The following is a 27,404-nucleotide window of genomic DNA, read 5'->3' on the forward strand; positions in this document are numbered from 1 at the left end:
AACAAGGGTTGTTTCAGCACAGTCATGACAAACCCTCTGAGCTTTAACTCAAGAGCTCAACGCCATGCCAAATGGGAAAGCAGGTCAGTTTCCTCAGGGGCTGCAGAGCTCCACAGGCCCTGAGAGCCGCAAGTGTAGGCTACTGTGCATCAGCTCTTTGTGCTTGTTTGAAAATGAAAAATAACAAAAATAAATAAAAATGATTTTACATATAAAAAAAAGTCAGAAATTATACACATGAAAAACAGTCAGTCAGAGTCAAAGGGGATTTTCATTCATTAGATTATCATCACAGTGTGACGAGTACATCCAGGTGAACGATTTTAACTACCCTGCTACGTTTTGTGACACTCAGCAGGCTCTTGGCCTGTTATTGCAACTACTACTAGAACATCTTATCAGGGTGCTCCCTCCCAAAGCAGTCCCTCTGTCTTGTTGTTGCTCAAACCAACGTCGTCGTCGGAGCATAGAATTACTGCGGTGCAAATAGCACAAGTAAATTTTATAGCATTATAACATTGTAACCACTTTGGAGTCTCCTTAGGATACAATGGTTCATCAAGGTTTTCTGTCTTTTGAGTAAAATCAGACAAGTCTCGCTGCTGTGTTTTCCATACATGCACGCACACATGCTTTCTGACCATTTGGTGTTGCAGTGTTTCTCTACTGTGTGTGAGCATCCTAAAGGGCATTAAAGAAGGTAGGGGAGGAGCTTCTTTTGTACGGGCAGAAAAGTAGGGATCACACACACACACACACACAGCTATGCAGAAGAAAAAAAACACAAATAAAACATACTGCATATAAGTCATATGACGGTTTGTCGATAAGCTACAGCAGTTATCATTCCGCATGGAAGCAAATGAAAAGGGGTCTGTCTGTGTGTTGTGGCACTCCTCAAACAGCTTGGATCCCCTTATTTGACCAGAACATAAATATGTGATGAGAAGCATTAAAACATACATGAGAACAGATGAGAGTGAGAAACAGGAGGGGATGAAAGAATGGATGAGTACAAAAGACATGTATTTGTGGCTCATTTCTTATCATCCATGCTATCTGGCTTTTCATCAACTTTCCGTCCTTGATTAAGATGTAGGATGGACAAGCAGCATGTCTACTCGTTCTGAATTTATGTTCACCTTTATTCATCATCTCCTTTTAAAAATGTTCTTCTAATCCCTTTCCTCCTCTCCTCTATTGTCATTGTCAATCATCAATACACTCATGTTTCATCTGTATGTCTTTTCTCTATTAATATATAATTGAATGCGAGTGGAAGCAGTTGTGGTGATGGTGGTTCAGAACCGGTTACTTTAAAAAGTATTTCTATCACACAATAGCATGGGGAGAACAAGGTGGGTAATATGCATCTTGTGTCATTGTAGGCTATTGTTTTGGGACCCAGAAAGCAGACACTGAGCCAGGGGACAGGGTTTATTAAGGACACAAGTGGATGCTGTGGGGCTTGGAGTGCAGAGATGGGTGTCGGTGTAGGTGGGGTCGACAGAAAACCAAGAGATGGATGATAGGCAGGAGAAGAGGGCGACAAGTGAAGGAGCAATCAGTTGAGATGGGGGGCAGAGTGCAGAAGAGCTTTTTTCACGAGAGCTGATAGGCAGTGTGGGATGGTTAAAGGCAAGGGTCAAAACCAGAGCACAGAAGAACACAGTAATTAGCAAAGGACTGGTCACACAGAATAACCTCAGTAATTTTCAGTTGAGGTAAAAAAAAAAGAGCCAAGAGTCATGAGTACCACTCTGGTATAACAGACAGTCTGAGCAACCAGGAGTTTTATGCAGGTTGTCTAGATGAGTAGTGAGCCACAGGTGTGTCAGAAGTGCAGGTGAGGCTGCTCCTCTGATCACACACACACAGGCAAGAGGGAGGGGGGAAAACACAGGAGAGCCAGGAAAAAAATTAAACTAGGGGAGCCTGACATGCCAGGGTGAAACATGATTGGACCTCTCTCCCAACGGGTGCCTCCCGACTCCCTGCAAGGCTTGTCAGGCTGAGCCAGATAGAAGTCCCAGAGGAAGGTGGCATCCAGTATGAGGGAGCAAGGGATCCTGGAACATTTCTTTGGACTATAGCCCTCCAAGTTGACCAGGTAATGGAATCCCCACTAGGACTGGGGTAACAGGCTTGAGGAAGGACACATGAAACACTGGGTGGACCTCTAAGAAGGGCTGGCAATTGTAACAGTCATGGTTTATGATATGGTCAGTGGTGTAAGGACCTTTTTTTTTTTTTTGAGCAAACTTACAGGATTCAAGTAATAGGAAAATGTCTGGTGAGAAGAAAAAGACTTTCTGACCCAGCTGGTAGTCAGGAACAGGAAGTCAGCATTGGTCGGCCACACACTGGGCCACTGAATGGAGGAGGAAGGAGCACGGCTGGCCTCGTTGCAGATTTGTAGGCAGTGCTGGAGGTGGGCTTGGACTGATTGAACATTGACTTTCCACTCCTGTCCAGGGAAAATAAGTTGGCATCCAAGGGCTACTCTGAATGGAGTCATACCTGTAGCAGAATGAGTCAGTGAGTTGTGTGAATATTCAGTCCAATGGAGATGAGAGGTCCAGGAGTAGGGGTGTCTGGCAGTCATGCATCTAAGGCTTGTCTTGGGACATGGTCAACCTCCAGAAGTGTTGTTTAACGTAAAGGTGTGGTAAAATCTGGGGTAGCAGGTGAGGCAGGACGAGCGCTCCCATTTGAATGACCTGGGCACAGAACATGGAGACAGCAGTAAAGGCGACTCTAAGAAGTGAACATAATTGCCCATCTTGCGCGCAGCTGAGGCTATTGTGTGTGTGTGTGGGGGGGGGGGGGGGGTTAGAATAGTCAGGCAGTGACTCAGTCCTTTAAAGGTCTGACTGGCAGGAGAGGGCTTTTGGTTTGAGATCCTTGATGACAGATGATGGATGCCTAAGAGGAGAGCCCTACGAGCCTAGCATGAGTTCCGACAAGCACAGATAGGAACGATTTTTACTTTCAGTACAGACCAGAAACTTGTGTTTGCCCCCTCCAGCCATTGTCTCTAATCCTTCAGGTCCACAACCACTGCCAGGGGCACTCGATTCCTCATGTTATAGTTTTAATGGGTTTTTGCCAGGTGCCCAGCAGGAGGTCATGGCTAGCCTGACGACTAGGGATGCAAACCGAGAACTCTGTAGTTTTTGGTCCTGTTTCCTTAATGGGGTTGGTACAGGAGTACCACTAAGATTTTAGACAAATGGTACTGCCATTGGTATTTTTATGTAGCTAGCCATCGCGTAATTATGAGACCGCTGCTGTCGACAGCAGGTGATGACGTAGCGCCTACTTGCCTCTCGTCATCATGTCAGCCTTGAGAGCTCAATGGTCAAAGGTGTGGGGTCACTTTACGCCCCCAAAAAAAGAAAACTCAGCTCAATGCAATATTAGTCCCAAAGTAGTTTGATTTGAGACAGGTGTCTCTGTTCAGTTAATCATACTCATTACTATAAGACAAACTGCCTTGCACGTGGTGTACAATACCCTGACGATGGTCGACTGACCGAAAGCTTGGGAAGAAGTAAGTGTGCAGAGACCTTTTTTTTCTAAATAAAAAGGAAAAAAAGATAAATACTGAGGCATAATGGCAGGACTTGTTTGGAATTATAGGAGCGCTTGAAGAAAGAAAAGAACAATGGAGCTCATACACTCAAAGATTTGAGTTATTTGTACTGGCTAACAAAATAAATGATGATGTCATTGTGCCAACCTTCTTCAAACATTCAACCTACTGCACAGTTTTTTGCAACCTGAAAAGCCTGGACAAGTCCTATGATGAAATAGTGACAATATTAAGAGATCACTACTCTCCCAGGCCACTGATCACCGCACAGTTCACAGTTCGTTGTTGTTCTAAAGCAGTTATCTGAACTTTGGGATTTTGGACTTTCACTCGATCACACCATACGAGACAGACTGCTGTGTGGTCTCCACAGCGAGGCTATTAAAATAAAAGGGCCCAGTCAAAGAAACACTCTTGACAAAAAGAAAAGTGTTTTCCACAAAACCAAGAAGAAAAATGTGAATAAGTTGGAGTATGAGCATGAGAGTGCCTGTGACTCTGATGATGAAAATACAGTGTGTGTTTTTGTCAGTTAAGGAGAATGATGATGTGTACTGGGTCACACTACTGTTGGACAACAGTGCAGTCTGGATTCAAGTGGACACTGGTTTGTGTATCTGTGATATCAGAAGCTGTTCATAAGGAGAAGCGGTGTCACCGCCATCTGAAAGAGACCATGCTGAGGTTAAAGACCTACACTGGTGAGCCTTTTCAAGTGCTAGGCTGTGGACGTGATAGTGGAACACAACCATCATAAAATAGACTCTTCCACTGTACATCATTCCAGGAAACCATTCAGCTCTGCTAGGCTGCAGGTGGCTGAACAAGCTCAGGCTGAAATGGAAAGAGGTTTTCCTCATTGAAGATGGAGATATAAGCCCCCCGCAGGACATCTTACAAAAGCACTCCAAAGTTTTTGACGGGAACATGGCAGCATGAAAGACATCATTGTTGAGCTGACTCTGAAACTAGGAAGCATCCTAAAGTATCAAAGCTAGACCTCTCCCATATGCCATCAAACCCAAGTAGTACTGGAAACTGTGAGCACAAGTGAATGGGCTACACCCAGAATTCCAGTCATTAAAAAGAATGGGACTCTGAGGATCTGTGGTGATTTTAACGTCACTGTAAACCCAGTCTTGACACCTGAACAGTATCCATTAACCGTTTGAGGTCCACACAGAAAAAAGCAATGGAAAAAAAATTCTTTGCATTTTTTATTCACTTAGGATAGCAATAACAAAAATCAACTGTTTTTCCAAAATCAGATCCCCCAGTTTTTTAGATATAGGCCTCTACCAAACGGTTGAGAGGTCTGTTCATTGAAAAAGTATAGTATACCTTCATGCATACAAAAAAATTGAGAACAAGTCAATAAGGTGCTCATTTTCTTCAACAAATGAATAGAATTTGACAGTACAAATGTTTTTTGTTTGTGCAACAGCACAAATGACTTTTGACCTATAGAGCAACCGCACTAATGACTTTGGTCAGGGGTGCAACAGCACTTCTCTTGTATTTTTGGCCATTGGATGCATTCTATTTCTGATGGTATGTTGTGAAGCACCCCTGATTTGCATTCAAACACAAGAATACATTGCATTTTTGGCATTTCCAGCTCGATACTCCCTTTGGACAGAGGTTGCACCGCCCCCGCTTGTCAGAGTGAAGTGGCAAATGTCCACAGTTGTCATATCGTACATTTGGTTGTGGCTGTGAGGGTCTTGGGGTGTTTGATTTTTTTCTGAGATGACGTGTGTGGTGGAGAGGACGATGGTGGTCGGCCAACTTTGGATGCTGGCTTGTTGACTTGTGCCAAACTGTGGGCGACTGCCAGACAAACTCTTTCGAGAGGCAGCGATGTTTTATTCAGGAGGCCGCAGTCCCTCTTGTAGATGAGCCAGGCATTTGAAATGCACAGGTCAAGAATGTATCCAAACAGGGGAAAGTACCATTGCCTTGATTTGACTGGGGTCTTATACATGTGTACCAACATGTCAGAGAGATCAATGCCTCCCATATGCTGATTGTAGGCAGGGATGAGTGATGGGCACAGGACGGCAATCTTTGTATTGGCCTCTTTGCTCCACCGTTTGGAAGAGGAAAGAGGTGCAATCCCACAGGCATTGCTAAGCAGGTTCATGCATTTGTTGTCAAACCATTTCATTGCAATCAACCTTCAGCAGACCGGTAGTCGAAAGCTCCACGTCCTTCCTTCATCAGCTCTTTGTCCGTGAAAAGTAGCATAGACAGGAACTTTTCAATCTCTTCAGGGCTGGTCCCGATTGGATCCCCCAGTTCCTGGGCAGAGTAGAGATTGGTGTGCTGAGAGATATGTTCAATCATCTCATCAGTGAAGAGTGTCTTAAAATACTGAAAGGGTGTCATCGGGGGGGGGGGGGGGGGTTAAAACCTGAGCCTGGAGCCTGGAATGCCTCAATGTCTTCATACTACCACAGTCTTCTTGTGCCTTGCTTTGTACCTGGGGTTGATTTAGGGTCAGGTTTGTCCCCTAGCTCTGCCAAAGAAACTGTTTTGAGGGAGTTTTTCCCCTTTCTCCTCTTTTTGGACAGTGGTTTAGAGGATGAGCTTGTTGAGGCAACAGCCTCCTCATCCATACAATCGAAAGAAGTGTCCCCGCTCTCATCTGCTGGTGTGGGCAGACAATCTGGATCATCCAGAGGGTCATCATCACTCAGATCTGTGTCTGAATCCTGAGGATTTTTGGGCACAAGGGCCAGTAAAGTGCGTTGTCGTGCACCGTAGAATGTTTTGGTGTCCATCTATCATGTGTAAAACAGAAAGAAAACAATTTGTATTACAAACCATGTAGTATTATCAAAAGGTAATACACAAACATGTCTATTTATTACTATGAAGATAATAGCAAAACCAGTATTGGTATTAATTCTACTAATTTATTCTTGGCAGAAAGCAACTACGCACAGACTGAGGTAAAGCACTGTCTGTTGTGCTTGGAGTGCAGAAATCCCATCAATTCCTGAAGGACAGAAAGTTCATGCTATTGACAGATCACTGCCCACTCACCTCTATCTTTGGTCCTCATACTTTCATCCCATCCCTTGCAGTCAGCAGGAAGCAGCAATGGGCTCTGTTACTGTCCACTCACCAGTATGCCATCAAGTACAGGATGTCTAATTTGCACAGGAATGCTGACAGGCTCTCAAGGCTCCCGCTGCCTGTTGCACATACTGAACGGACACAAACAGATCCTTTACTTCAAAGAAGTAACTGTGGCCCCAGTAACCTCAACTCATGTAAAGAAACACACAGGCACAGACCCTGTCATGTCTGAGGTTATGGATATTGTCACTAGGGGGATGAAAGGAGAGATGACACCAAGCTTGAAGGGTCACTCTGTGAGACAAAATGAGCTATCAGTTCAGTCTGGATGCTTGTTGTGTGGTTCACATGTCATTATTCCACCACCACATTATTCCACCACCACTGCCCACTCTGGACACTGGAGTGGTGCGAATGTAGGAGATTGCCAGCAGATATCTCTGGTGGCCAGGCCTGAATGCCACCATTGAGGAGAATGCCAAGTCATGCTCTGCCTGCAAGAAATTGAGAAATCTCCTACAGCTGGCGCCATTACATCATAGGACTGGCCTAGATAATCGGATGTTCTTAGTGGTAGTGGATGCTCATTGCAAATGGCCTAAGTTTGCTGTCATGAAGAACACCTCCTGAGATAAAACCATCAAAGACTTAAGGTCCATCTTCATCCGTTTTGGTCTGCCACAACAGCTTGTTTGTGATAACGACCCACAACTAGTGTCTGAAGAGTGGAAGACACTCACGGAGAATGGTTTTCAGCTCATAAGGTTAACGCGCTATCACCCTGCTACAAATGGGCTCGCTGAGAGATTTGTTCAGATCATGAAGCAAGCTCCAGCATCCTCAGAGTACACAAACTCTTAACAGGTGCCTTAGCACTTTGCTGTTGTCATACAGGAACACACCACCAAGGTGTCTCCTGCTTCAGTTATGTTTAAGAGACAACTGCGCTCTCGACTTTACCTCCCAAGACCTAAAAAGACAAAAGAGATTGTGCAGTCTCAGAGAGCTCACGTAGAGAGACAAGCGAAAGCAACATTTCAGAGCTTCACTGCTGGAGACGCTGTTCTTGCCCGTAACTACACCAAAGGTGTGAAGTGAAACCTGCAACAGTTGTCACAAAAACAGTTTAAACCAGTGATCACGTCATCTGGAGAAGGCACTTCGATCAACTGCTGCACGCTGGTGGACCCTGTGATGCATCACCTCAGCCAGCATCCCTTTTCCCAAAGCTGGGGGCCCCACCAGGATGAGCCTCCACCACAAAAATTAATTTGTTCAACATGTCTGAGTACATTTACTCGAACCTGAAAGATAGCTGGGGCATTAGTGAATCCAAAGAGCATGACTAAATACTCAAAGTTTCAAAGGGGAGTGTTGAATGCAGCTTCTCATTCATCTCCCTACTTGATATGGATCAGGCGATAGGTGTTGCAGGGATCCAGTTTAGAAAATATTGTAATTTGGTGTGAGGGTTCAAAGGCAGGGTTGATGAGGGGAAGGGAATATTTGTTCTTTACAGTGATATTATTTAGTGCTCTGGAATCAATGCAGGGTCAAAGCGAGGAATCTTTCTTTGGGACAAAGAAAAACCCAGCACCCAGCAGAGACCGTTAGGGGCAGGCCAGCTGCTAATGAGTCCTGGATGCAATTTTATTTTTCCTCTTTCTGAGCAAGAAAGGCTGCACAGACAGCTGGAGGGTAAAGGAGTTAGGAAGAAACTATTGCAGAGTGTTAGGGGCAATTTGGGGTCAAGGAGAGCGCTCGGCTCCTGATACTTGGGATGCACAGAGGAAAGGTCTGGGGGAGGGGGTATGAGTGAAATTGACAGGTGGAATTGACAGGTGGTTCACGTAGGGGGAGGGAGTGCAGACTTGCCAATGAGAATTGCAGAAGATGCTCTAGGTGCTCGTGGTCCAGTTGATTAGTGGGTGGTGGAGCTTGAGCTAAAACTGGCCTAAGACCAGCAGGGCATGAGGTGAGGGGATAACCAGAAAATAAATATTCTTGATGAATGCCTGACAAAAGTAAAGATAAGATAAAGAGATGGTCTGGTGAGTATTTTGAGCCACCAACCTGCCATCAAGGGCACAGAGAGTCTTGGATGCGGGCAGAGCTATGGTGGGGATTTTAGTTGGAGCCAAAAGTTAATCCATGAAGCTGTTATCAATGAGTCAATGAGGGCTGTCAGAGGTCTGGGATTGCTACCTCAGAGTAGCTCGGCGTCTAGTTGGGTACGAGCAATAATGGTAGTGGTGCATTAGAGGAGAGACGATCGGCTAATTGGCACTCCATAATCAGATCGGCCGAGGCTTTTGGTAGCTGTGGACAAGTAGTGATGTGGTGGCCCACCACACCACAGTAAGGACACTATCCCACCAGTTCAGACCGTTGAATTGTTTAAGCTCAAGTGCCACGTTTTTTTGTTTATTTAAAAAGAGCCCCAAAGGGAACATGGACAAAACTAACAAGAATACTTGAGTTAGCCTTAGTTTAAAGCCAGCAAAAGGAAATGCAAAGTACATTCAATAGTAAAAGCAAAGGATGACAATGCAAATGATAAATTGGATTGGTCTGAAGATAAAATATCTTTTTTATCAAAGAAATGTCTGATTTTCTATAGTAGAGTATTCTATATGTTTCTCTGTCATTTTTGACATTTGTCCTGTCTTCACCAGGTCAACTTTTATTTCGAAGATGTTATGGCTTATGGCAGATAATATTTTTTGGTGGAGAAGGTTTCTGCAGAATCTTTTTCATTGTTTTTTTCCTCATTTCATCTTAGAGGCTCAAAACAAAGACAAACGGGATCTTTCATTTTGATCAGAGTCTACATCTGTAAAGTGTTAGGTCACATTTCACACTTCCCTTCTCCTCAAAGGGAGAATTAATCTGAATCAGAAGGCCTTAAACAAGCTTCAGCCAAGTTTTCTGCATGGTAAACTGTACCTGGTGCTCACTTGTGAAAAGAAGCAAAATGGCTGACAAAACAAGCCGTTACATAAACTATTACATAAACTCAAAGTGCTTGGTCCAAACCCCCTGACCCATGATGAGCGAGCCACATCAAAAAGTAACTCAGATTTCTATGCTCTCATGAAGTTGGGCGATTCCCCTTTGGAGGCCCAATGTGTGCTGTGATTCTTGAATATCCGAATGCTTCATACAGTCAGACTGGGGTCCACTTTATCAAAGGAAACAAATTATACAAGAAAAACAGCTGTGTAAAAATAGCTTGGAGTATCTGGGGTGATGGAATGGTTGCACATGACTGAACTCATGAGCCTTGACGATTTCGCCGTAGCGACTGTTAGTGGGAAGTAAAGATCTTTTTGGCATGGGAATAATTATTGATGATTTACAACTTCATGTACTCTTGCATCAACTTGAATTTTTTTTTTATTAACTTTTTTCTTTTTCTTATTCACTTCATCTCCTCTTTTGTTTTATCTTAACTTCCTTCTCCCTTAAAACTGTTTTGCAGTCCTCTTGAGACCCTCCCAAAGTAACAAATCATTGCCATGACAGAGGCCGGGTGATGGGGATGTGTGGGGTTGGTCAAGTAGGACATGAGGGGAACATGCATGAGGGAAATGTAGTCCAAAATTGTCATAACATATCCGCGGATAACATCTGTATACGTAAGTCAAGCATCTTCAGTTTGAACTGAGAGGGAGGGAGATATGGTTTGGTAGATGAGAATCAGCAAAGAAACAAAAGTGTGTTTGCGTGTGTTTACTCTCATGTTTGTGCTGAATTTGCATCGTACCGCGATTGCTCCGAATATGTGTATGTACTGGTGTCAGATCCAATCTGATCCACGCTACTTTTAACCCCGTGGAAGAAATAGCAATGCAGGCCCATCAGAGTGTGTGTGTGTGTGTGTGTGTGTGTGTGTGTGTGTGTGTGTGTGTGTGTGTGTGTGTGCGCTCATCCAACCTTCATGTGGGTTATGTTTCAGATCATGCCTGCTTTCTCACATCATGTCAAACTGAGTCTTCTCACCAATATCATCATCCCTCTAACTGCCTTTACCCCTCATCACCCACTCTTTGCCTTTCATATTTATGCTTTTTTCTTCCCTCCTTTCCATCCTCTCCTCCCTGTCCATCTTCCTACCTACTCCCTACTAATTCCCTTTACCCGTGCCGTTATACGTTCCTTCATTTTCTTGCCTTCGTTCTATCTCATACCCTTCATTTCTACCAGTTTTCCTCTCTTTTCTTTTCTTTCCTTCTTCCTTCTCTTACATAATTTCTGCTCTTCCCTTTTTTTGGCAAGCCCCTCTGGATAACAGCATATTATGCAGATCTGTGTGTGGTAACCAAGCACGATGTGCTACCTCAATCTTGCTCAATTCAATGCAGTTCGGGAAGCATGAAAGAGAGAGAGAGACAGAAAGGTTGCGTGTGTGTGTTATAGTTGTGTGAATGACAATTGTTTGGTGATAGGCATGTACAGCTTATGTTTAAGTGACTGCGATGTGTGTGTGTATGTGTGTGTGTATATATATATATATATATATATATATATATATATATATATATACTGTACGCATGTGTATTTTCTTTCACCCTGACTCCTTGTTTCCATGCCAACCATACATCCACTTATTATAAGTACGTTTAACAAGGGCCTCTAGTCCATCCTCCCTCATCTCTCTTTTGTTGCCATACTTGCTTCACAACATGAGTTAGAGTTCTTGCAGTAAATTTTGGCACATTTGTAGCATCTCGGTGAGCTACTTAAAAAAAAAAAGTTCAGTAAAATTCTTTTAAGATTTCTTGAAATAAGATACAGTGTCTAAAAATAAGTCCCTATGTCTGAACATCAGTTGGATTGCAGTCTTGCGATGAGAGAATCTATAAGATCACGTTCCTTTCGTCCACTCACGGCTGGAATCTTGTTCCTTTAAAATCAGCAAAATTTAGTTTCAGAGCTGGGAAGTCACCGCTACAATAAAGGTAGTGTACTTTATGTGACTATTTTAGGAGGTATAATGTCATGCCACGTGATGTTCTTTTTTAAGCAAATGAAGTAGTCAAGTCAAGGCAGTTTTATTTGTATTGCACCGCATCACAACAAAAGTCATCTCATAACACTTATACAAGTAGAGCAGGTCTAGCAACACACTTTTTCAATTAATTAACACCCAACAGTTCTCCATCAGCAAGCACATCCTGCAACAGCGGCGACCAAAACCTTCCTTTTAACAGGCAGGAACGTCGAGCAGAGCCAGGCTCAATGGGGACGGCCTTCTGCTTTGACCGGTTGGGGGGGAGGGAGAGCAGGAGAGCGGGGCAGCATCATAGAAAAAGACAGATACAGAAAGGGAAAGAGAGGGACAGATATAAAGAGAGAGAGAAAGGGGGAGAGAATGGCAGACAGACGGGGACGTGAACAGGCTGGAAGAAGAAAGACAGCAAACAACAACTAGCTACCAATAATAACATCAACAGGTCACTCAAGCAATCAGTTTCAGCATAATATGAACAATTATGTGCTAACAAATTCAATGCAGATGTTAATGCTAGTACAGTATTGAGAATTCTGATATAAATAATACTAGTTCTCATGCTAATACTGATACTAAGGGTGGCAGGGTGGAGCCTCCTCTAGCAGCAGCAGCAACCAGGCGTCTGGGAAGTGGGGAAGCACAAAGTCTTTGCAGAAGAGGTTGAGTTAGTGACACGCATGAGTGTAGGAGGACAGAGAGGAGGAGAGAGAATCCCAGTGCATCATGGGAGATCCCCCGGCAGTCTAAATCTACAGCAGCATATCTAAAGGCCAGCCTAAGCAGCCCTAACTTTAAGCCTGATCAAAAAGGAAGGTGTCGACTTTTAAACATAGAGAGGGTGTCTGCATCCCGGACAGAAACTGGGAGACGGTTCCACAGGAGGGGAGCTTGATAGCTGAAGGCTCTGGCTCCCATTCTACTGTTAGAGACTCTAAGAACTACAAGTCACCCTGCATCCTGGGAGCGAAGGGTTGTAGCTGAATAGTAGGGAATTATGAGTTCTGTCAGAGTTCATGAAGTCATTGCTACTCAGGGCTAATGACTACTTGGCTAAACAGAGCTGTCTGGCTGGTGACAGTGTTGAAGAGAAACCTTGGGTTGTTCTTTTTTAAGTAGAGCTTAATCTACCTCATCTACTTTTTATAGCTCAAAAATCACTTTCGGAAGGAAAAATTTGAAGGAATCTGACAAAGCTAGTGCTGGTCTACCTTCAAGAGATCATAGTGAGTAGTGAACAGTGCTACTGTAGTGCGAAGGAGCTTAGGTGGATAAATACATCTGGATACAGCATCACCGGCGGGGCCCTATGAATTCTGATGACAGTCTGACTTCCAGGTAACGTCTACCTCATAATGCAGCCCATAAGGCAAGAATACAAGCAGCCAACCGGCTGAACTTTCTGTGTTTAGACCTCCATTAATTTTCAGTTTACCCCTTTGTCAATCAATGGCTTTGCCCTCCATTAACATCTGGTTAAGCGCTCCCTTAACTTCTGGTTTTGTCCTTCATTAAAGGTGCGCTAAGCGTTGTCGTCTGTAAATACCAAACAAAAGCAGAGCGAGCACGCCCCTCCCCCTGTGCTTCTGTAAATGTCATGAACGCGCATAGTCATGGGAAGTGGCTCTGTGCTGCTCTAACGTTGATAAAATGAGTGAGCAAACTCCAACTGTTTGGTGGGTTATTTTATATACCTAGTCTCCATACAGTATCTTTACAATATTAGGTTCTGAGTCACAGCTGATATATATATATATAAGTAATTGTTTGCTGCTGTGATTCTGGAAGGTCTCTCTTGCTCTCTCCCTTTCTCTCTCTCTCTCTCTCACACTACATACACACACACACCCACAAACACACATTGGTTGTAAATTAGAAGTTGAACTGGAGCCAGGGGAAAATGGAAAGAGATGGCGACCAAGTTATAAAAAGAGGTTTTGTCAATTAAGGTAATGCTATGAGGTCTCGGCTAATCAAATCAATCAGTCACAGCCATATTCAAACACAACACACACACACACACACACACACATACACACACACACACACACACAAACTCTTTGCAGTGATATGAAAGATCCATCCATTAAAACGATTTACAGCCCCTTGATTCTGTTTGGGGCTTTCTATCAACAGTACCTTTTTCTGACCTCTCCTCCCCAGTCACTCTTGTTGTTTTTTTTGTGTTTTTTTTTGTGTGTGTTCTATTTCTGGCAGTGCCATTTCAGTGAACTTCGACTGTGTGTGCACGCGTGTGTTTGCGTGTGCGTGTGAGGTTCGTGTCAGTTGTTTGACAGACAGGGGCACTGGGGCTACTGTCAGAGAGAGGAAATTTCTGGGGAGCAGGTGTCAGACGTAACAAGGTAGAACCAATGAGAGAGAGAGAGGGAGTGAAGAGGGAAGGCGTGAGCAAAAGTAATGTATCACATTCAGATTTTGTGTCTCCAGACATGCACACACACACACACACACACACACACACACACACACACACACACACACACACTCTACTACAAATGCAATTTTATATAGGCTGTATGACTTTTGCCCTGCTCTTTTTTCTTTTCAATTTTACAAATGAATTCTTTTAAAAAAAAACTCTGCTTTTTTCGTTTCGATCGCAGATTTGCAGCAGGTGTAGGAGAAAGTCGTGTCAAGTGAAGTCATTTTAATGTCCGTAGCGCCAAATCCCGATAAAAATTATCTCATGACACAAAGTAGAGCGGGTTTAGAACCACACTCTTTTAAATGATTTATGCCCAACAGTTCCCCCATGAGCAAGCACACGCACACACACACGCACACGCGCACACACACACATCTTGCAACAGGTGAGATATGATCTCTTCTCCTAGTTGTTGTCAGTATATGGGCAGCAGTGTTAAGCCACACCTACGGTCAATTTAGAGTATCAATCAGCCTCGTCCCCTCTTGATGTCTTTGGACTGTGGGAGGAAGCTGGAGTACCAGAGAGAACCCACACAGGAACAGGGAGAACATGGAGACTCACACAGAAAGATCCTGTGATGGAGCCGGGACTGGAACCCTGAACCTTCTTGCTGTGAGGTGACATTGCTCACCACCGTGCCGCCGTAATGCATATGTTTATTAATTCCCCAAGTCCTGACAAGGCAGGTGTTCTCGTACATTTGGTGTTTGTGTGTGTATGAATCTCTTGTAAAGGATGAGCATGTAATTTAATTGTGTGATTAATGAGGGGAAATGCATATGAAATGTAAACTGTAATTTATCAGTGTGTGTTTAATGTCTGTCTCTCCCCAAGAGACCTCAGTGTGCAGTGAATCATAACCATTCCTCACTCATCACAGTGAGGTCTACGCATTCATCATCCTCTCAACCTTTTGCCCCCTCCTTTTCTTCTTTTTGAATATTTCATCGTAGTTCATGTCATATGAAAATATGTACCGTAAAACTACTGATATTCATGATGCAAAGTAGGATATTTCACATTTAATCTCTTTTTTTCCACTCCAAAAACCTGCCCCTCTCAGTCTTCATCTTTAACAAAACCGTTTTTTTTTCCCCCATCCAACGCTGTTGACCTCGTCGACTGACCTGTGATGCTGGGAATGGACAAATCCAGCCAACTATGCATTCAGGTTTCCGCACAATCCTGTTTCTCCCTCACCTTTCGAACTGAAGTCGATTCGCCGCTTCACAGTCGACACGCCGGTGACAGCGGAGCACAGGTGGAAGAGAACGCTCTCTTCCTCTCTGTCTCTCTCTGATGGGTTGATGAGATAGAGCAGTGGTTCTCAACCAATTTTAAAGAAGTACCGTCTCAGAAAAGAATCAAGCCCCACAAGTACTACAGTTATGACCAATGTTAAAAATACAGTAGCGTAGCGCCTTGAATTAGCTGCAGTAGTGGTGGGCAGTATGTTTCCTCAGAGGGTCAAACTGGCTTGAATAAAGTAAGTCGGGGCCAACATGGAAACATGAAACACGTGCTGGAATTTGTTGATTAATATGAAATTATTTTCAACTGTATGTGTCAGTCTGGTGAACTCTGAGGTCGCATCGAAAAGTTCCAACGTTTGGCTCACGCAGGGCCACATGGTGCCGTGCACAGCTGAAAAACACACAAGAGGCTCGTCAGAAAGTTTAAGAATCACACGCAAGAGAATGTATCTTAACGTCAATCTGAGGAAAGCGCCGGCGCCGGCTCAGCTTCGTAATGAGCACATCCGGGATTATTTCGTGCCGAACACCACCAAAATCAACTAATTCATTCTCGCGAAAAATTAATCAAACATTTTAGGCATATTTCTGGGAGGTTCATTATCTAGAAAATATCACATTTGATTATTTCTTCCCCCGATTACAGCATTTCGGGCTAAATCTGCTTACTGATGGTACCTTATTGGTTCGTGTTGGGTAAAAAAAATACACTGCTTTCGAGGTTTGCGTTCAGTACAAATATGCATTGCTATCATATATTTTGCGTGTTTTCCTGTATCATTTGAACATTAACTAGCAACTGAAAATGTCACGTGAATGCGGGGTCGATTAGAAGTAGAAAGTACAGCAGAATTTGTATGTAAGAACTTGCATAAACGTACTTACCCACCACTGCGTGATCAGGTGAGTTAGTTTTAAGTTTTGGGCTGGTTTTGACGTAGATAATTATACAGCAACGAGCAACTGCGACTTTTCATCTGTGCATTTGGAGTTTTAATAGACCGCTTAAGTTAAAAAGAATAATTACGCTCATGCCGTCATCTTTCTCTTCCATTTCAAACAGGAAGATCATTGAGGTGAGGATTATTGACGATGAAGAGTATGAGAAGAACAAGACCTTCACAATTGAGCTGGGGGAGCCGGTCCTGTTGGAGATTGGACAGAAACACGGTGTGTCTGCCTGTCTGTCTACGTTGATGTGTTCATGTGTTGGTGTGTTAATCAGAGGCGATCGAGAAGCCAAGAGTGACAGACGGAATAGAGTTTTTAATTTCGCCGTCGCCGGCTTCAGACATCCTGCGCACACATCTTTTTTTAAACAGCCTGAGACCTTCATTGATTGTCTGACGAACTCTATTCTTAACTGAGATTAACCGTGGAAACATTTAACTTTAAACCACTAAACATGGCTCAGAAAGGATTTAAGAAGCATTAGGCTCTAGTTGTAGGGTGGTTTTTGAAATAATTACTTCTGCCTCGCTCTCTCTCCCCCTCTGTCTCTGTCTCGCACACACACACACACACAAACACACAGGTAAACACGAAACACAGCTGCGAGTATTGATCATTTATAACCAAATGAATAGATCATGTAAATAGAAGGGGGGGGGGATGATTGAAGATCATTTTAAAAATATCATTTGCAGTTTTATTCCTTCTGAATGAATTTACCTTTCGATCAAGATATCCCTCAGTGGCAGGGCGAAGCTGCTATTTCTTTTTTTCCACAAAAATACAAGAGAGCTCTAAAAAAAGACTTGGAAATCCAAAATATCAAACGTAGTTTTATTGTGAATGAAGCTGCGAGTGTAAAAAAGCTTTTAAACGGCTGTGGAGACCCGGCGCAAGAAGCCGAGAAGTGATTTCTCCTGTAATAATTACTTCATCCAGACTGGAAAAGTAACTGAATAACAGTGAGTGACCTTTTGCCCTTTCACTTTAAAGATACAATTTCTTTGCCAACTGCAATTCATCCAGCAGGGATGCTAACTGTGGTTTAGCCTTTATGATGTTTGTAAGAGTGAGAAACAGCTGACAGTCTGCCATTGTGCAGTCGGAAGCAACAATACATTACACAATACAAGCACATATTTTCTTTCCAGCTGGGCTTAGCGGCATCTTGTTGTGGTAGGAAGCCCAGTGAATATAACTGAGTAAAATCCACCAGTAACACAATTCACTAGGGTCGTTAGATAGTAGATCTTTAATGAGGTGTGTAAAGAAAGTTCTTGACTCTCAGATCAATTTAGATGGATAGATAGACAGATAGATAGATAGATTGTCCCATTATTGGTACAATCATCCGAAAGTGCTAGTGTGACAGTGTGCAGGAGTTTATCCTTACTTAATTAGACAGCAATACGTCTCTGCGATGCACCTGTCCTCAGTTGCTGGTGTACAATTGTTTCATGTTGTCGTCTCGTTGTTTTTGCAAGCACACTTTTATTATATTCACTTTTTCATCTGCCTGCAAAATGGGTGCCTAAGGTTTCTCTCTCCAAAGTGTAGCATAAGCGGGGGGGGGGGGGGGGGCATCAGCCAAAAGAGGCTGCTCCACTGTCATCAGACTTCATCAGGACGTGTTGTTTCCATTCCCTCAGGGACGCCAATATCTGTTAGCAACAGGAAGTTTTTTGTACGTGTCTTTGGGTGTGAAAAGTTGTGGCAAATCATGCTTCAACTCAACAGTGCATCCAGATAAGCAGCTGTCGATGGATTTCTACTGTCAACAGCATGCTGCTTGTTTGCTCATTGACTGCTCATTTTTTGCAGCTTTAGTTTCAGATTTTTGCTCCTTCTGTTCTAGTAGACAGTTAGGCTGCCATCTCATGCAGCCAAAAATTGCCAGCTGGTCCCCAAACAATGTCTTCCACCGGTGAATTTCAGACGCTTTTCAGCTTCCTTTCAGCACCTGTTGAGTTTGCAGGCAAAAAAAAAAAAAACGAAAACACATGCTGTACTCTGGTTTTTAGTTGTATCGGAAGGGATCCATAGCCAAGGCCATTTACAGTGCCATCTTTCAAAAATCCTACCATTTCCATGTGATCTTTATAACTGGGACGCCTTTCCTAGCTGGAGCTGTCTCAATACCAGAAGGCATAGCGCTCCAAGGAACTTTGAAGTTGTCTGTCCAGGCGCTAAAGCCGCGCATGTTTGGGGGATCTGTTCACACTTGGAAAACTCGGAGAGCTTGATGCAGTTCATGGGAAGAGTAAAGAATCCAGTTTAGTGGTGTTGGAATCATTGCTCTTCAGTTAAGGCAGTCATCAGTCTTGATCTGGAGAAAGAAAAAGAGAGATTTCAGATTAGCTTTCATCCGTCCTACTGTACTACAAGTACTACAAATCAGTATCCGTAAACAGTATGAGAACTTTCAATTAGCCGAAATTAGATTTTGTAATATTGTTATTGGTTAGTTATTTTGTAGACACCCTGTACTTTTGACCCCTGCTGTCAACATGCCATGCATTGATGAGCTTGTGACACTGTATGGATATGACGTGGTTGGGCAAATCAGCTTCTTTCATCATATTGTTGGTCAAATCTGACGCTCACCCGCACGTCTAACCCCTTCTCCGAATAGAGTGATGAAAGATCATCAACGATGTATTGTTGAGCTCATACGGAAGCGCACTGCATTCACGGGATAAAGGAAAAAAATAGACACCTTATCCCATAATTACGTATATAAAGAAATCAACGCACTCTCGCGAGCCTACCCCATGCGCTTCGGTATTCGCGTCGCCGTTTACGTAGGTCTTTTGTCGTAGCTCCACCGCACGCGATGGAACGCGAGAGCAGCGAGACGGGGGATGTCAGCTCCTGAGTGGCAATGATGCCGCTTTCGCAGTTAATTTTCCTGTCACTGCGTTCTCAGTTCGAGACACTGGGATATACCGACGTTTCTTAAAAATGAGGATGGTATTGATATTAGCACGTCATCTCAAGTCGTTAGGACTGTTCGGGCGGAAAGCCCAGTCTGACGTGCTGGATGTCGCTCTCTTTCTGCAGGAGCAGTTGAATAAGGTGTCTGAATTTTATTTTATTTTTTTTAATCCAGTGAATGCAATTATCTTTCTACTATCTATCATTTAATGGATCGAAATGAAGGAGGTCCTCTTACTGAACACGCACATAGTGGGACTCTTGATCCAGACAGTGGATACCCATATACACAAGCTCCACAGCCTGCTGCGTCTCCTGTACAGTGTAGACACATTCATGATCATGTATCAGAATTACTTTAATCCCAACCTTGTGCGGACTTTCATCATCTCGTTTTAGAACATCATAATCCTCTTTTTTTTTTTTTCCCAGTTCCTTTGACCGTGACCTCATTAGTGGCTACAGTGGTGTTACGTGTGAGGTCAAATGCTGCAGTTGCTACCTTGATTCTCTGATTGTAGCCACTGACATGAAATTCATTTCCTCTTTCAACCTGAATAAAAAGACACGTTAAAAAAAAAACTGAAGAAGTAAGGAGCTGGTGTCACTCTGCTAGAGAAGCACACAGGTTCTTAAAGTTGTTCAATTTTCTTGGACGCTGTTTGAAGAAAGTGCGCTTACTCGCCAATCTTTACATCCAAAGACGGACGAGACGGCCGAGTATAAGCTCAGGATAGCGAAAGAGATAGTAAAGCTTTTTTTTTTTTAAGAGGATGCTCTGGAAGTAACTCAGCACACATACATTCACAAGCAATCCTGACAATTTTTCTCACGAGCGAGGTCAACTTCCATGCATTGCTTTCAAAAGGATTTCTCATCGTGTCTCCAGCCAACATCACCCTATTGAAAAACATTTATCGCCCAAAATACCTGAAGTCTTGCTCTTTGCAGAGAAAAAAAACAAGCTGATCAATATTTGATCTGTTTTGAGGCAAAATGTCACCAAGCGTCAGCTGCCGGGACCTTGTGCTTTTTCCTGGCCAATCCTAATGAGTTGACTACCTCAAAGGAATTTTGATGGAGGCGAACGGTGACGTCTCATTTCTAAGTGAGATGTTATCAGCAGTGTTTTGTCCATCCGTCCCGTATAACTTCAAACACAGGTGAGAATGAGATTTATCGTGCTGCATTTTGAAAGCCTCAGATTCAAACAGTGCAGGAAGCGTTTCCTTTGTTGGTGCATTATGTGCAAAGCAGTTTTTCCTGAATCGCCAGTGCCTAGATAGAAAGGCACAACATAGATTCAACGTAGCTTAACGCAGTCTCACTCCCCTATTTGTCAAAGAACGATGTTCGGTCAGGTCCCGCTGCATCCACAGGCGATGTTGAGGGTACCCCCTCCGCATCGCTTGACAACGTAGATGGCAAATCGTCGGATGATGACGAAAGAAGATTTTGCAAACAAGATGGTGTACCAGCGATAACCGGTCCCTAACCCTAACCACTACCCTTTCCATGACCCTACCCCTAACAGCACTAAGAACGATAAAGTAGCTAGTAGGACCAGACAGAAGAGGAAGTTGTAAGACAGAGTCCAGCGTCGCCAGTAGAAATGGATGAGAAGGTAGTGGAGACAACCATGTGACAAAACCTTCAATGTCGGCCGGCGACGCAGAGGGGGTGCCCTCCACGTTGGCTGTGGACGCCAGGGGGACTTGACCAAATGTTGTTCTTTGACCAATAGGGTGAGAGACTGCCGGCTTTTAAAGAATGTCGAGCAATACTGATCAGTACATAAGACACCATTGCCTGCTTTAAGAAAGTCCTCCTTTTTGAGATCTTTGAATTAAATTTAGAGTGGCGTCGAACGGCAGGCGCCAGTTTGTCATTGAGTTTAGAAAAAAACATGTGACCGGGTAAGACCATGAATTTCTTGGACTTCTTCAATGGTCGTTTGCATCACTTACCCAGGTGACAGCAGTTTGGTTTAAAGCTTCAAACAGAACAAAAATAACTCTTTATCCATAACGTCAAAAAAAAACCTCATTTAATTCAGGCACCCATTCATTCTCAATTTGAGAGGGAGACGGCTGACTCCCTGAACGAGTGCCCTGAGGTACACCGCAAGTGAACTGGCAGTTTGATGCATTACTATGTCATTTTAATAGGTAAAATCAAGTATAGTATTGCTCTCATTGCTGCACATTTTGCAGTAATACATGTCTGCACTAAATTTTTGGCGTAACTATGAGAGACACAGTCAGGCAGTTATCTATTCCCGCTCTACTTCTCTCTCCAAGAAAGTGAAATTTGTCTTTCAGTAGCCATTCAGTGACGACGGTCTCTGCTCTGTACCTGCTTGTTCTCATTAGTCCAGATGTCCCTACCTGAAAGGGATCTGTTCTCTGATTAGATCCCTGTAGTTCCTCATTCGCACAATGCCAGTGGTGTTTGATGCGGAGAAGTGGAGATGGCGCCTCATAAAACGGGATCAAAAACCCAGCCCCTACTGTGGTTCGCATCTGTCTGGCTCACAAACGCACTGACGCCGCTGGGGGGAGGGTCCAAACCCAAGGGCCGTCTCTTGCTCTAATCTAAAGCAGAGTTACAAGGTGCAGTGGCTTTCATTTTAATCAAGGTGTGTCAGAATCCACCTCCTCTCTCCTATGCCGGCAGCGCGGCTCGTGTCCCCTCCCTTGACCTCCCGTCGCAAAGAGGGATTCGCCTGTCAGATGTACCCATGTGCCTCTGGCAATTCATGAGTGTGTTTCGGTCAAAAATAAACAGAGAGACAGATTAAAATCAAGGAGAGAAATCCCCCGTCGATCGTGATCACGATCAGATGTAACGCTTCGTTCCACGTGTATTTTCTTGATTTTTTTTCTTCACTTCAGTTTTTCTCGATCTCAATGAACATGCACAAACGCTCATTGCATTGTATCAACTATCATGTTGACTGATGCGTTACAAACCCTCTGACAGCGTTGATCCCGTCCTGCCTTGTCGAATGAGATTTATGATTATATTGTAATAATAATATATTTATAATTAGTGGTAATAATGTTTGACACACATGTGAGCAAGCGGTTTATTTAAATATTTCTGTTTTACTTTTGATGGGAAATATTTTGGACAGACATTTTTTTCATCCTCAAAAATGTATTAAGCAGGGGAATTGGGATACGTCACTATGTGGCATTATTGTGTGATTGACGAAAGGCTATTGTATGTATTATTTTCTACAATGCGTATTTTCCAAAATGAGTGCACGGAGACAGAAAATCACGATGAAATGTAGCATTTACTTGGATTCCCATTGGCTGGTTCTTCTTGGTCTCCTAGGCGACTCCAATGAGAACAAGCCATTGGTTGGAGCGGAAGAGGAAGAGGTGGCTAAAATGGGCTGTCCCAGTCTGGGTGAACACACACAACTAGAGGTGGTCATAGAGGAATCCTACGAGTTTAAGGTTAGTACTGTATGCCACTGTGTGTATGTACGCAATTTATGTACACTGTATTTGTGCACATAAATTGTCCATTAGCAGAAATGTGTGCATTGGAATTTGCACTTTTAAATGTTTTGTTAATTGGTTTGATTATTAAATAATGTTTTGAAAACCATTAGTCAAAAGTAAGCTGTAATAAATATATCCGTCCATTCATTGTCTACCGCTTACCCTGTTAAGGGTCGCGGGGGGGTGGAGCCTATCCCAGCAGCCTTCAGGCGAGAGGCGGGGTTCACCCTGGACAGGTCGCAAGTCTAATTATATATATATATATATCTAATTTTAAAAAATCAACTGCAAATGAGATATAAAATTACAGTGAGTGTCAGCTGGTCTGCTGCAAAGGATGAATGACTTATTTGTTATTATGTGAGGGGTTCTTTAATAAAATGCTTATCATTTTAAGAACCGACATGCCAAAGAAAACAAACAGTTTATAGCTTCCTTATCTTGTTTTTGTTAATAAAGACCCCTGAGCATTGATTGATGCGGCACCGTTCATCCAGCAAATAAAACACATGAACCGGTTGGGTCGTTCCATAAACACTGTATGTGAGAATGAGCGTATTTTCAGATGTGATCAGTTACAATTCAACCCCTAATGAATCGAGAGATATGGAACAAGTTACATTTCACGATCACAAATGAATCAAGCTGTGAGGACACGTTATTCCTAATGGCCACCCACTAAACTGATTCCTGGAACTTTTTTTTTTGTAGCCGCAAATGAATAAGAATCTGGAAACAAGTTTTTTCTCTTGTTGCCACAAATGAAGCCAGTAGCAAAACCAAGTTATGACTTCAAAATGTGCATCTTGCAGTGCAACCTGCCAACCTGTATTTCTTGCAAATGTCATTTGTTCGTTTACATCACCACGCGTGTGTGTGCATTTGTGTGTGTGTGTGTGTGTGTGTGTGTAGAGCGCAGTGGATACACTTGTTTGGCGGAAGGAACAGGTTATCTACCTTTCTGATTCTTTAACATGCCTATGCATGCATTTTCCTCTCTTCCATTTTCTTTCGTCCGTTACTGAAATGCAAAAGTTTTATTCCAATTTATGATTCCTTAAATCAATGCTAAACAACAGTCACAGGGTTCCCACGTGTCCTGGAAAACCTGGAAAATGATTGACCAATTTTCCGGTCATGGAAAATGAGAAAAAAAGGACAAATGTCTTGGAAACGGTTAATATTTCCTGGAAAACTTTTTATCCTCCCCCTGCTTTGTAAGCTTCTAGCTGGCGCAGCGCCCCGCGTGATGCTACCAGCCAATCAAATTTGCCTTTCCTCTCAGAGCGGTTCTGCACCCTGGTGTTTTCAGTCTGGACGTTGTTAAGCATTTAGTACCTAGAGACAAAACTAGCGACTCTAAAAGTGTCGCTAGTATCGGTCCGCGAGTGTGAGGTCTTTCCCTCCGGCCGCAGCCTCCTCTCTGTTCTAAATTGTAGCCATAGACTGCACATCAAATGTGTGAGTAATAAACATGGAAACGATCCGGGTAAATGCAAGTCACAACTGTAGAAAAGAACACTGTACACTGAAATGTATCAGTGTATGACGTAAGAACTTGTCTCTGTAGCCGCTGAAGATGTCCTGGAAAATAATTTCAGGGAGAGAGTGGGAACCCTGAATCAATTTGGACTGAAGATGCAAGATTTATGGCTCACTGGGCCCCGTCAGTGGAGTTCTGATAATGACTGCTGGTGGCAGGCAAAACTGCTGGTCTTTTTTATTCCTGTTCCTTGCTGTTTGCTGAAAGCTTTTCCTAGATTTTCAGAACAACTGACGGTGACATCGCATCCAGTTACACAGAACATTGAAATTAATATCCTATACCTCCAATTTGTGTCGCATGCACGCTTGACTTACCGTTTGCTTTAATCTTTGCAAAAATGGAGCTGATTGAAACGCTTCAATTCTGTGTTTTCCTCCTTCTCTCTCGTAGCGAGTGAATTAACAACTTCAGGGTTGTCCTTTCCTGTTCTGCTCTGTCTGTGTGCATTTGCTCGTGTGCTTTTGTGTGTGTGTGTGTGTGTGTGTGTGTGTGTGTGTGTGTGTGTGTGTAGAGTACAGTGGATAAGTTGATCAAGAAAACAAACCTGGCCTTGGTGGTGGGAAGCAGCAGTTGGAGGGAGCAGTTTGTCAGTGCTGTTACTGTCAGTGCAGGTAAAACATGAACACACACGGGCACACACACGCACTCACAAGCTAATAGTCTCCATTTCAGCATGGCTGTAGTCATTAATTAATAGTCAGTCTATTGATTATCTACCTGGGCAGTCATGACAAATTTCTAAATAATTGATCTAAAATATAAGGTCACATTTTTCCTGCGTGTTAAAATGTTGTTGCTGATGTTGAAGCAGAGGAAATTCTTGCCTTCAGGGTTCAATTTGTCTCCTCTCCTTTGCCTCACCATCCTGCCTCCTACCTCAACTACACCTCTCCTCCTCCCTTTATCTCCTCATCTGTTTGCTCTCCTTCCATTTGTACCACCCCTTCCATCCGAAGGAGATGACGACGAAGAAGAGAGTGGCGAGGAGCGTCTGCCGTCATGCTTCGACTACATCATGCACTTCCTCACTGTCTTTTGGAAGGTTTTGTTTGCCTTCGTCCCCCCAACGGAGTACTGGAATGGTTGGGCCTGCTTCTTCGTCTCCATATCGCTTATTGGCGTTCTTACGGCGGTCACCGGTGATCTGGCATCACATTTTGGCTGCACAATAGGCCTGAAGGACTCGGTGACAGCTGTGGTGTTTGTGGCACTGGGAACTTCTGTACCAGGTAAGGCATACGGAGAGTGTGTTACAGTGTGTGTTTGTTGACGGCTTCCTTCCTCCTGTTAGGACGACATTGAGAAGTTCATCTCTTTCCAGCTGAATGTTGGTTAAAGTAGCGCGTACCAAAAAAGAAGGGGGAAAACAAAATATAACTCATGAGAATTGTAAGTTTGTTGCTTGGTAAGAGATGAAGGAAGGATTAAGCCCCCTTGAACTCTTAAGGCATCGCTGACTTCCTCCCGGGCCCAACAGCTAACTGGTTAGCACGAGACGCACTTTTATATTGACGTCACATCGGCTGCGCCTCAGACCGCATCAGCTGACCTAGAAAGCTGCTGCTGAACTCCAGCGCGCGGATCCTTCACTGTTTACCGTTACCGAAAACAATCAGCTTCAAAATTATTATGTAAACGATAGTAAATTGATGGTTCGAGTCTAAAATGCTCTCCTGAAACAGCACAAACCCTAAAGGCAGCTCAGAGTGGCTAGCTCAGGATTACAGGCAATTTTCCACAATTAAAAGTGGAACAGAATACACTATTGTTAAAAAAAACACCCAAAAAAAACTGCAATATGGTAGTGTATTTATTTAATGAACAGTCTCATGTTCAAATTATGATGGTGTGTATTTTTTTCGCTCGTTTTGATGAAATGTATTTGTGTAATCTGTGGCGCCTTGGGATAGCCCTACACAGGATAATGTACTCCGCATACATAAACCCGTCCAGCCTGTCAGGGACGTAGCGTGATACTGGGACAGAGCATTACAAGCTCATGTAGCCACTGAAAGTTGCTAATTATGATATTATTATTTTTTACTTGCGGTAAAAGCCGGGTCAGTTTGGTGGGGAAAGCTGAAGACCGATCCTCTCTCCTACATTTGAGCTTCCATTCAGTCCAGCCCCTTCACAGCCTTCAGCCAGAGTGAGTCTCTGCATGGGAGGGACAAGTCGAGCCAGCGTTTTCGCTCAGTTTCTCTCGTCATCTTATTGTTGCCCCTCTGGAGGATTTACAGAAGTAGCTGCTTCCCTCCTTCTCGGCGGTCGTAGTGCTGGCCTGCAGCGAGGTCTCGGGAAAGTAGAGTGAATCGGTTTCTTCCGCAGCTCCGCCGTGTCGCGCGTCGGACGTGGAGGCCGAGAATTTAATTCCCATCACCAGGTTATGCCCTGTGTGTTTTTGCATTTCTTCTCCTGTCCCCCCCCCCCCCTTTTTTTAATTTTTTTTTTTAACTTTCTCGCTCCGCCTCACTTTATCACCTTCAACCTCTTATCTGTTTTTCTCATGCCCGATCCTGGTCGATTTATTATTCTGGTTTAGCCTTCTTCTGCTCCCCTCCTCTGCTGTGTTGGGGCTGTTGCCCTAATCTGAAAAAGGGACATCACTCATCGCCAGTATTGGGCATAACAGCTGACCTTTCAGCGTGTATCTGAGTGTTGTGAAATACAATCACTTAACCAACTATAAATCACTTTCATCTTGCGGGTGAGGTTTACTGTAGCTCAGCTGTGAGACTGAGCCAGGTCCATGTGCGCTCTCTCCTTCTGGTCCAGCCTCTCTTCTGTCCAATCACTGCATGCCATCTGTCCCGCTATCATGGCGCTCCATTTTCAAAAGTGGAGCCTATCCCAAATGGCATTGGGACTTTGGGCCGTCGAAGGGCCATCAGGAGCAATCAGGGGTTCAGTATCTTGCTCAAGGATACTTGGACATGGTCACCGGGGGAGGTGACGATGGAATCGGCGACCCTTTGGTTGTTTGATGGCCGCTCTACCTCTGAGCCACGCCGGCCGTTCAGACTGTCTGGGGCTGCATTAGAAACATAAACTACTGAAAAAAGAGGA

The 27,404-nt window shown here is 43.7% G+C and overlaps 1 protein-coding gene across 3 annotated transcripts in view; it reads left to right on the forward strand.

Moving 5' to 3' along the window:
* slc8a4b (solute carrier family 8 member 4b) overlaps positions 1-27,404 on the forward strand; it is a 125,881-nt gene that overhangs the window by 88,840 nt on the left and 9,637 nt on the right. For 2 of the 3 annotated variants that reach the window (XM_086197741.1, XM_086197740.1), the window contains exons 12-16: positions 16,456-16,562; positions 22,620-22,744; positions 23,705-23,740; positions 24,850-24,949; positions 25,295-25,567. In XM_086197741.1, the coding sequence (XP_086053867.1) occupies positions 16,456-16,562; positions 22,620-22,744; positions 23,705-23,740; positions 24,850-24,949; positions 25,295-25,567 (641 nt within the window). The remainder of the gene's footprint in view (positions 1-16,455; positions 16,563-22,619; positions 22,745-23,704; positions 23,741-24,849; positions 24,950-25,294; positions 25,568-27,404) is intronic. The other variant, XM_086197742.1, reaches the window with a different exon arrangement.

The sequence above is a fragment of the Aulostomus chinensis genome, chromosome 24, assembly GCF_037954235.1.
Source record: "Aulostomus chinensis isolate RoL2024-O1b breed Wild chromosome 24, RoL_Achi_v1.0, whole genome shotgun sequence".
In the NCBI taxonomy this organism is placed as follows: Eukaryota; Metazoa; Chordata; class Actinopteri; order Syngnathiformes; family Aulostomidae; genus Aulostomus; species Aulostomus chinensis.